The 10730-nt window shown below is 41.0% G+C and overlaps 1 protein-coding gene across 4 annotated transcripts; it reads left to right on the top strand.

Moving 5' to 3' along the window:
• The first annotated feature begins 71 nt into the window (after positions 1-71).
• LOC121275363 (GPI mannosyltransferase 4-like) lies at positions 72-10079 on the top strand. 4 transcript variants are annotated; one of them, XM_041182883.1, is made up of 4 exons: positions 72-148; positions 4809-4865; positions 5058-5199; positions 7864-10079. In XM_041182883.1, the coding sequence occupies exons 3-4, from the start codon at positions 5073-5075 to the stop codon at positions 9489-9491; spliced, it is 1755 nt and encodes a 584-aa protein (XP_041038817.1). In that variant the 5' UTR covers positions 72-148; positions 4809-4865; positions 5058-5072; the 3' UTR covers positions 9492-10079. The 4 variants fall into 4 exon arrangements, with proteins under 4 accessions (XP_041038817.1, XP_041038820.1, XP_041038818.1 ...); XM_041182884.1 differs by having other exon boundaries at positions 139-277; XM_041182886.1 differs by lacking the exon at positions 4809-4865 and having other exon boundaries at positions 91-148.
• Positions 10080-10730: the final 651 nt, after the last annotated feature.

Genomic DNA, 10730 nt, shown 5'->3' on the forward strand with positions numbered 1-10730 from the left:
ATACCGTTGGCGGTCACCCTGACAACGACGCTGGTCATACGCCATGACGCGGATAAACAGCCAATCGAAGCCGTCTTATTTGAATATATTAGTGCGCGCAATTTCCGGCTGTGATGGCGGTGCTGTGGCTAAGGTGGCCTTATCTAAGGTAACAGCCGGGGAAAGGCGATAGGCGTTCGCTCACCCCCTCCCCGCGGACCCTGACTGGATCTCCTCCCTTAGTGTTGGTGTTGTAACATGGGCAGTGAGCGAGATGTCCGTCCTGGAACCTTCTCTGGTGAGAGAGTTACACCTGACGTGGAGAATTCCTACACCAATGTCACTATCCAGTGAGGTGCATCGGGTGCATCGAGCACTTAACACCAATGTCGTTGTCCAGTGAGGTGCATTGAGCACTTAACGCCAATTTCACTGTCCGGTGAGGTGCATCGAGCACCTAACACCAATGTCACTGTCCAGTGAGGTGCTTTGGGCGCCTAACACCAATTTCGCTGTCCAGTGAGGTGCATTGAGCACCTAATGCCAATTTCACTGTCCAGTGAGGTGCATTGGGCACCTGGCACCAATTTCGCTGTCCAGTAAGTTGCTTTGAGCACTGACACCAATTTTGCTGTCCAGTGAGTTGCATTGAGCACCTGCACTAATTTAGCTGTCCACTGAAGTGCATTGAGCACCTATGCCAATTTTTGTTGAGTACTGCTTCGTTCACATTTTCTGCTATTTGTGAATTTTTTTTGCATATAATACCTAATTTCCACTGTTGCCCCACAAGGTTTATCAATGGTGATCTGGTTGAAGCACTTCATAATAAATGTACTCTTGGATTTTATTGATGCATATTCAAGTTGTGAAGAATTGTAGAGCGGAGTCTACTTAACTTTACATGGTTTCATTTCAAGTACAGTCCTTGCTAACCATGGACTTTAAGTTGTGTTTGCTGAATCACTAAGGGCTATGATCATACTAGGCAGCAGATTTCATTTTATTATGGTGCTTTTTTTTACGTGTGTGTATTATTCTGGTGGGACTGATCTTGCCTGTGTGCACAAAAAATGTGCTTCTGCTGAGAACCATAACTTGATTAGCTAATCAAACAAGTCTAGCGTGAACATGATAATTCATGTGTCAATCTACAACATGCATCTGTCTCTCTTATCTTTCTACCTTCTGTCACTCTCCCTGCCTCTGCCTACAGATTTCATGGTTCCGCCCCCCAAATCCTCATCCTAATGAGAATAATTTTGCAGTGCCAAGCAGAAAGAGCAAGGGAGTAAGACTAGCTGAGTTGCTGTTGTAGAGAACTGGCACGAACATAAGCTGAATGGCCTCCCTCTGTGCTGTAACCATTCCATGATTCCATTTATAGAGCACCTTTAATGTAGTAAAATCTTCCAAGGCACTTCACAGGAGCATTATTGTGCAAAATTTGACACTGAGCCACAGAAGGAAGGATTATAGCAATGGTGCAGGTGCTCAATGCACCTCACTGGACAGGTGACCAAAAACTTGGTCAAAGGTTTTAAGAAGTTCCTTAAAGGAGGAGAGAAAGCTGTAGAGGTTCAGGGAGGAAATTCCAGAGTTTAGGTCCTAGGCAGCTGAAGGCATGACGACCAATGGGTGGAGCAATTAATAACAGTGATGTGCAAGAGGCCAGATTTGGAGGAGTGTGGTTATCTCAGAGGATTGTGAAACTGGAGGAGGTTACTGAGATAGGAAGGAGCTATGCCATGGAGTGATTTGAAAACAGGCAATTAGCCATAGTCCACAAGGGACGAGAGACATCTCTCTCTGTTAGAGAGGAGTGGTTTTATAGCTTGAGTGGCACAATTCCATATCAAGCATGGGGCAAAGTGAGGAGGTAGGCCTCCATGAATGACCACAGTCAGTCTGGAGATTGAACCCGTGCTGTTGGCGAGATTCTGCACTATGTTCTAGGCAACTGATGCGTTCTAACCGACCCTCACATTTGAAAAGAAGGATGAGAATATTTAAATTGAGATGTTGCAGTACTGGAAGCAACTGTATGTCAGCAAGCTCAGGGCTAATGGATGAATAGGTCTTGATATCAGTTAAGATGAGGGCAATAGACTTTTGGATGAGTTCAAGTTTATGGAGAGTGGAATATTGGGGGCCAGCCAGGAGAGGGTTAGAATAGTCAAGTTTAGAAGTAACAAAGACCTGGACGAGGATATCAGTGGCAGATAAGCTGAGGCAGGGGTGGAGTAAGTAATGTTACAGAGGTGGATGTAGATGGTTCTTGTTGAGGTGGCATGGTGTAGAAAAGAGAGAACCTGGCAACAGGCCCATATTCTCCCCATTCCAGGAGAGTGCCTACAGTTTGTGAGCAGCATTTTGTGGGTAAGGGACTGATGCTGCTGAAATCAGGCAAAATAACTAGGTGTGGACATTTTTCAGTGTTCATCAAGATTGCTGACCTCCAAGACTTACAAGAAAATTGGTTGCCACTAAATTTAACTCATACTTAAAATCCTAATATCCTGGCCAATATTTATCCTTCAAGCATCATCACTAAAACGTATTATCTTGTCCTTATCTCATGGCTGTTTGTGGGATCCTATTGTCTACAAATCTGTTGCCATGTTTCTTACATTAGAGAAGTGACTTCAAGAAGTGCTCCTGCCCCACGGAACTCATTTCTCGTTATCTTGACTCCCTTCTCTCTCCCCTTGTCCAGTCCCTTCCCACCTACATCCGTGATTCCTCTGACACCTTACGTCACATCAACAATTTCCAGTTCCCTGGCCCTAACTGCTTCCTCTTCACCATGGACATCCAATCCCTCTACACCTCCATCCCCCACCAGGATGGTCTGAGGGCCCTTAGCTTCTTCCTCGAACAGAGGTCCAAACAATCCCCATCCACCACTACTCTCCTCCATCTGGCTGAACTTGTTCTCACACTGAACAATTTCTCCTTCAACTCCTCTCACTTCCTCCAAATAAAAGGTGTGGCTATGGGTACCCACATGGGCCCCAGCTATGCCTGTCTCTTTATGGGGTATGTGGAACATTCCTTGTTCCAGTCCTATTCCGGCCCCCTTCCTCAACTCTTTCTCCGGTACATCGATGATTACTTCGGTGCTGCTTCATGCTCTCGTCGGGACTTGGAAAATTTATTAATTTTGCTTCCAATCTCCACCCCTCCATCATTTTCACGTGGTCCATCTCTGACACTTCCCTTCCCTTCCTTAACCTCTCTGTCTCAATCTCTGGTGATAGACTGTCCACCAATATCCATTACAAGCCTACCGACTCCCACAGCTACCTTGACAACAGCTCCTCACATCCCGCTTCCTGTAAGGACTCCATCCCATTCTCTCAGTTCCTTCGCCTCCGTCGCATCTGTTCTGATGATGCTACCTTCAAAAATAGTTCCTCTGACATGACCTCCTTCTTCCTTTACCGAGGTTTTCCACCCACGGTCGTTGACAGGGCCCTCAACCGTGTCCGGCCCATCTCCCGCGCATCCACCCTCACGCCTTCTCCTCCCTCCCAGAAACATGATAGGGTCCCCCTTGTCCTCACTTATCACCCCACCAGCCTCCGCATTCAAAGGATCATCCTCTGCCATTTCCGCCAACTCCAGCATGATGCCACCACCTAACACATTTTCCCTTCACCCCCCTGGCAGCATTCCGTAGGGATCGTTCCCTCCGGGACACCCTGGTCCACTCCTCCATCACCCCCTACTCCTTAACCCCCACCTATGGCACCTCCCCATGCCCACGCAAAAGATGTAACACCTACCCCTTCACTTCCTCTCTCCTCACCGTCCAAGGGCCCAAACACTCCTTTCAAGTGAAGCAGCATTTCACTTGCATTTCCCCCAACTTAGTCTACTGTATTCGTTGTTCCCAATGCGGTCTCCTCTACATTGCAGAGACCAAACGTAAACTGGGCGACCGCTTTGCAGAACACCTGCGGTCTGTCCGCAAGAATGACCCAAACCTCCCCGTTGCTTGCCATTTTAACACTCCACCCTGCTCTCTTGCCCACATGTCTGTCCTTGGCTTGCTGCATTGTTCCAGTGAAGCCCAGTGCAAACTGGAGGAACAGCACCTCATCTTCCGACTAGGCACTTTATAGCCTTCTGGACTGAATATTGAATTCCACAACTTTACGTCTTGAACTCCCTCCTCCATCCCCAGCCCCTTTCTGTTTCTTCCCCCTTCCTTTTGTTTTTTGCAATAATTTATATAGATTTTTCTTTTCCCAACTATTTCCATTATTTTTAAATCTTTTATGCCCCCCCCCCCAACTAGAGCTATACCTTGAGTGCCCTCCCATCCATTCTTAATTAGCACATTTGTTTAGATAATATCACCAACTTCAACACCTGTGTTCTTTTGTCTGTGACATCTTTTGATTATCTGCACCTATCACTGCTTGCTTGTCTCTACAACCACACCCCCCCTCCACTTCTCTCCCCCCCATCCAACCCCCCCTCCCCCCAGCTTAAGCCAGCTTATATTTCACCCCTCTCCTTGGATTCACCTAGTTCTGTTGAAGGGTCATGAGGACTCGAAACGTCAACTCTTTTCTTCTCCACCGATGCTGCCAGACCTGCTGAGTTTTTCCAGGTAATTCTGTTTTTGTTTCAAAAAGTACTTCATTTGCTGTAAAACGCTTTGAGATGGCCTGAGGCTATGAAAGGCACTACATAAATGCAAATTCTTTTTTCGTGTAATATGCTATTATTTAGAGATGATTCAGTTACTTTGATGTTAAGACCTACCTATTTTCACAGCTATATTGTAAAGATAGTTCTATATGTTTAAAATAAAACAGAAAACACTGCAAGTATACAAGTCCACCAGAATCTGAAAAACAGACTAATGCTTCAAGGTAAAGACCCTTGGTTACATATTATTTTTCTCTTTAAAGATCATGAATTACCTGTTACATTGGTCTTAACAATATTTATTCTTGTACAATTGTTAAAATATTTTTATGTAACTTTTAATTATTTTTACAAAATTGATTCATCTGCTATTACTTTGTTATAAAAAATCTAATTATAAATATTTTTTTAAACAGTTGTGTGAAGTTTTGATGCTCATGATGGCACTCAAGTTAATGTGGTTGATACTTGGAGGAATAAGGGTGCTATGGTGCCTAGCGCCACAAACAGGCTACATACATCCTGATGAATTTTTTCAGTCTCCAGAGGTTATGGCAGGTAAAATATCTAATAACTTATTTAAAATTTGTTTTTTTAAACTCTTTCTACAAATAATTTCCTTTGTTTGCTTTTAAATTAAACTCCTTCATCCCATGCCCAAGAATTTTTTTTAGATATAAGGAGCTAATTTAGAGGGTGCCATGACTCAGTCCAACCTGTTGACATCTGCATAAATTTGGAAGTGTCTAAACCTAATGCTTTAGTGCTTTAGCTTTAGTGCTACTTGACTGCAATCCATCGAGCCTCACTGGCTACCTTAAAGAACAAATGAGACATCGATTGCCAGAGGTTCATGGATGAGCATACAACCAAGATAAGCCAAAGACTTCAAAAACAAACACAATAAATGAACTTTTTTAAAAAATGGTTATCAATGATATTTATTTATAGAATTCCATTTCAATTAAAATAACTCTTGACTGAATAATAATCTTGTAGCAAAATACTGTTCCACAACAAAAACAAAATGATAACTTGCATTTATATAGTGGCGTTAACACAAAATGTTCCAAATGAGTGGTATCAAACAAAATTTGACATTGAGCCACATAAGAATGTATCAGGAAAGGTGATCAAAAGCTTGGCTAAAAAGCTAGGTTTTAAGGAGCATCTTAAAGGAGCAAAGAAAGGCAGAGAGGTTTAAGGATGGAATTCCAGAGCTTAGGGCTCAGGCAGCTGAAGGCATGGTCACCAATGATGGGAATTTACAATCAGGGCTGTACAAAAGGCCAGAATTTGAGGAGCGCAAAGATCTCTGAGGGCTGTAGGGCTCATGGAGATTACTGCGATAGAGAGGGATTTGAAAACAAGGATGAGAATGTTAAAATTGAGGGACCAGGTGCGAATGTAGATCAATGAATACAGGTGATAGGTGAATAAAACTTTGTGGGAAATAGGATAAGGACAGCTGAGTTTTATGAGTTTAAGTTTATGTAGGTAGCACAACCAGGAGAGCATTAGAATAGTCAAATCTAGAGATGGTAAAAGCATAGATGAGGGCTTCATCAGCAGATCAACTGAGGCAGATCAGAAATGAACAGTGTTCCAGTGGTGGAAGTAGATGGTCTTGTTAATCAATGGGTGATGGGATTGGAGGCTCATCTCTAGGTTAAATAGGATGCTAAGGTTGTGAATGATCTGGTTCAGCCTCTGACATTAACCCTGGAGAGGGGTGGCTAGGGAATGGAGTTTGTGGGGTGAACTGAAGCCAAAAGCTTCCTGATGTTTTGTTGGACATTTTTGCTTATCTAGGACTGAAGGTCAGCCAAGCAATATGGCAATTCAGATGATGGAGTGGTCAAGAGAGGTGGTAGTGAGGTAGAGCTGGGTGTCATTAGCATATATGTGGTACCTGACATAATATTAAATGATATAGCTGAGGGGCAGCACATAAATGATAAATATTCAAAAGCATTTGTATATTTTAATGATAGGTGCCATTTCTCATTTAGTCAAGGTAGATATTCACAGGGAACAATGGAGTTCAGCTTCTATGTGTCTGGAAGCAACCTGTCTCCTAACCTGGAGCCAAGTACCTGTTCATGAAGGGAATCACTGTGACACCCTATAGAAGATAGAAACATTCCATGATGCAGCCTGGCATTTATCAGCAAAGCACATGTAATCTCACTAAAATATTGGCATGGCATTTGTACATAATCAATCTTCATGGCCAGGAGCTGCTTAAAAAACACGTTGCAGGAGCCAGGGGAGGTAGGTAGGTAATTATATTGAATTCGTATTTTGTGAATGCTCTCCTCTTACAATGCAAGCTTTCATAAAGCCAACCTACAGCAAAGTACCATTTTTTTCTTCAGCCTGTTTCACATCCACCTCTGTTAGCTCTGTTTATGTTCCATCTTCATGGTGAGACAAGGGGAAATGATGGAATAAAAAGGTATATGTCAATTTCTATGAATTGTTTGATCCAGTAACTCTTGCTTTCTTGCTTAAAATGTTTCAGATGTTTGTTGCTTTCATTCCCTGATGTTTTTAAAGAAGCTGGAATATGGTTTTTCTTTGTTAGGATGAAACCTCAGTGAAGGATTCTATCACAACCAAAAACAATAGAACAGAAGAGGAGATAAATCATGAAGTAATGATTAGGTGATCCCAAGTATGTGTTTCAAAAGCTTAGAGATTGTAGGAGCAGTTGAAGACTGAAAGGGCACAAATTTCTACAGATTGAGTTCTGGAAAAGAATGATTTCGAGCACAAGTTGGAGCAGTAAGTCTTGATCTCAGCACACTGAGAACTCAAGGAAGACAGTATAATTGTCACTTGAGAGGAAAAGAGTAATGACTATATTTAGTTTTTGATTATATTGACAAATGTTGCACGTGAGGGAGCTTGAAGTCCAGAGGTGAGAGAAGGATCATCAATCAAATAGCATTTTCATGTTTCTCATCAAAGAGTGAAAGAAAGGAAAAGAAGTGTTTACCACAGGAAAAAAAAAATCTTGTTTCGTTGAGCCAGCTTTAGCAATAGAGATGCAGTTCGTTTAGACATCAGAGGAAATAGTGATATCAAGAACAGGAGGAGACTAAGATGAAATCAACAAAGGTAAGAGGTGCTAATTTGATGGTTGGATTTTATAGAGTATATAAAACTTTAAAATAGTTTCCTTTCCTCATTTCAGATGCATCTTTGTTTTCTTTACAGGTGACATTTTGAATCTCAAAACTTTCCGTACTTGGGAATTCAATACTAGCTACCCTAGCAGATCAGTTCTGTTCCCATTGGTTACAACTGGATTTTCATTCACAATACTTAAAGTTTTACAAAATTCTGGCATTTTTGGCAATATTCTAAACAGCTACAGTTTGTTGGTTTTCCCCAGACTATGCCTGACATGCCTGAGCTTTATACTGGATTATTCAGTGTACCATTTAGCTTGTCTCTGGGGAGCAGATCCATGGAATGCATTAACACTGTTGAGTGGGTCACATGTGATGTTGGTTTTTTACACCAGGACATTTTCAAATGGTATAGAAGCAGATCTTTTTGCATTACTGCTGCTGTTAGTGGCAATGGACATAAGGCAAGCAAGTGTGGTGCCGCATCCTGGGAAAAAGGAAAGAAAGAACAATAAACATCTTATTGGGATTGTTTTAGTTTCCGGATTTTTTAACAGACCAACATTTATTAGTTACGCTTTAGTACCGATGCTCCTGTGGCTTTCTCATGATCAGAAAGGCACATTTCAATTCAGTTTAAGACGAATCGTGAAGAGTTTCTTTGGTCTTTTGTCTTCTGTAATTGCAACCACCTGTCTTTTCGTACTGACAGATGCATTGTATTTTGGTTCATTGTTGTCTGAAAGGCTTTTGAAAGATGGGAGTACCATGTATACACTATTTGTTAACATAAGCCAATGTCTAGTTTTAACCCCTGTCAATCTCATTTTGTATAACTTGGACCAAAAAAGCCTTATTGCACATGGTAGTCATCCTTGGTTTACACATCTGACTGTGAATGGTTTTCTGTTGTTTGGTGGTCTTCACCTCTCTGCTGTTGTAACTGGTGTCAAAACGATGGTCAGTAAATTTGCCTGCAAAGCCAGCTGTCATATGTTCCATGAAGACAGTTTGGAAAAGAAATTGCCAGCACAACTTCCTGCTACTACTCAAATTACTGAGTATTTATTGTTGGTTTATTTTATCCCTATTATCATTCTATCAGTGTTTAGTCATCAGGAACCACGGTATATTAGCCCACTCATTGTGCCACTAGTTATTCTCAGTGCTCCAAAATGTGAGATGCTGAGGTGGAAAGTTGTAATTGTCCTGTTTAATGTCTTGGGGTCAGTGCTTTTTGGCTGTCTGCACCAGGGTGGATTAATTCCTTGTCTGTCCTATTTAGAAACAACTCTTCACTCAAAGAATCCTCTGGCTAACCAGTCTGAACATAGTTTGGTATTTTACCACACCTACATGCCTCCTAGGTATCTCCTGAATGTAAAATCAGACCAAGATTTTACTCGAATAATTGATCTGGGAGGGTCTGGCGTGTCTGTGCTCAATAATACAGTGAATGGGCTACTTGACAATTTCTCTTCTGAACGCATTGGGACTAATCAGGAAATGAATATCTACATTATTGCCCCTGGCACTGTTCAAGGTGATATTAATAACTGTGGTTTTCAGTGGAAAACTGTTGCATCATTCTTCCCTCATTTAACTATGGAAGATCCTCCTGACATTCCTTCTCTTCTTTCTGAAGATGGATTGAACCAACTGAGTCTTTATATTTTCAAAGTGCACATAAGGCCAAAGAAATCAGAAACTTAATAGGATTCAGTTTGATTTTGGTGTCTTCCTGTTGTCTATTTCTGTAGTATGTCTGTGTGTATGTTGGCCCAGGGTTTAACTGTTGAAGCATCAAGGTCCTTTTCACTTCTAACATTTTTTGCTGCAGCTGAAGCCTGAACACAATGGAATGAGGCATATTAAATGTTTATGGTTTTAGCAAATAATCATGGGGTTTTAATCAAAGAAATGCACAGAAATAATGTACTTAAATATTTTGGTTTAATATCTCTATCTACAGAACCATTATCATGTCACTAAATTCTTCAGAAAACAGGAGTAAAATTACAAGTATTAGATGGTGACCCTGGATAGTATATTGTAATGGACTTATGTCTATAGTTTCCCTTCTGTGAGCTGCTAATTTTGATGGTGTTAGGCAGATTCCCATTGCTGACACCAATCATGTATTAATTTGTGACATTGGTGAAATAGATTAAAGAAACTTTATATTTTGCTGTGTAATGATGTGGGGCAGATGGTGGAGGAATCCTAAAGAAAGAAAGGAAACTTGACATTTATGAGAACAAATGTATTGTATTTGGAGAAATAAAATGTTACATTACAAAGCCTCTTTGTAATACTGAGTGCATCATAATTATCGTAGTTCTTGTGATCAAATTTTGATAATTGTAATATAGAGAAAATGGACATATCAATTGCACAGTCTTATTTCCCCTCCAACCTTATGTTTTTTGTTGCTGATACTAAATGAAGTATCTAAAGATGTGCACACCGTGTAAAATCATTTTTCAGTTTTTTCATATGATGGATGTGATCCATTACCCTTCTTGGCTAATAGCTTATTCGTTAGCATTTTGGAACACTTTATTTGACCTAAATGTGATGATAGAACCTTTATATTCATTTTGCAGTACTTGTGCTAGACTGAAGAGAAGGGATCAAACAAAACGCAAGGTGCATGTCACTTTTTCAGGTCAGGTTATGCTCTAATATTATGGATCAAGACAAGTATGCAATTTGAGAGAGGTTATCTTTACTTCCATGCTTAAGAGTATACTTATCTAAAGTAGATAATGATCACCAGAAGTATAATCTTAAACGGTGAAGGGAAACGCTGCCCTTCCTACTTGTCTAATAATGGCAGTTATTTCATCATACTTGATGAGATGAATTTACATCAATGATGTTATTCCCACAAAGAAAGAACCAATTATTTTCCTTGTCAGGAAAGTGGCTGATTTTTACAAAAAATATGTT

This window comes from Carcharodon carcharias, chromosome 2, assembly GCF_017639515.1.
Source record: "Carcharodon carcharias isolate sCarCar2 chromosome 2, sCarCar2.pri, whole genome shotgun sequence".
Lineage (NCBI taxonomy): Eukaryota > Metazoa > Chordata > Chondrichthyes > Lamniformes > Lamnidae > Carcharodon > Carcharodon carcharias.

Coding starts and splice junctions, on each gene's coding strand:
- LOC121275363 (XM_041182882.1), top strand. CDS start 254: ATGTCCGTCCTGGAACCTTCTCTG. Junction 278..5,057: donor CCGTCCTGGAACCTTCTCTG/GTGAGAGAGTTA, acceptor TTTTTTAAACAG/TTGTGTGAAGTTTTGATGCT. Junction 5,200..7,863: donor GTCTCCAGAGGTTATGGCAG/GTAAAATATCTA, acceptor TTTTCTTTACAG/GTGACATTTTGAATCTCAAA.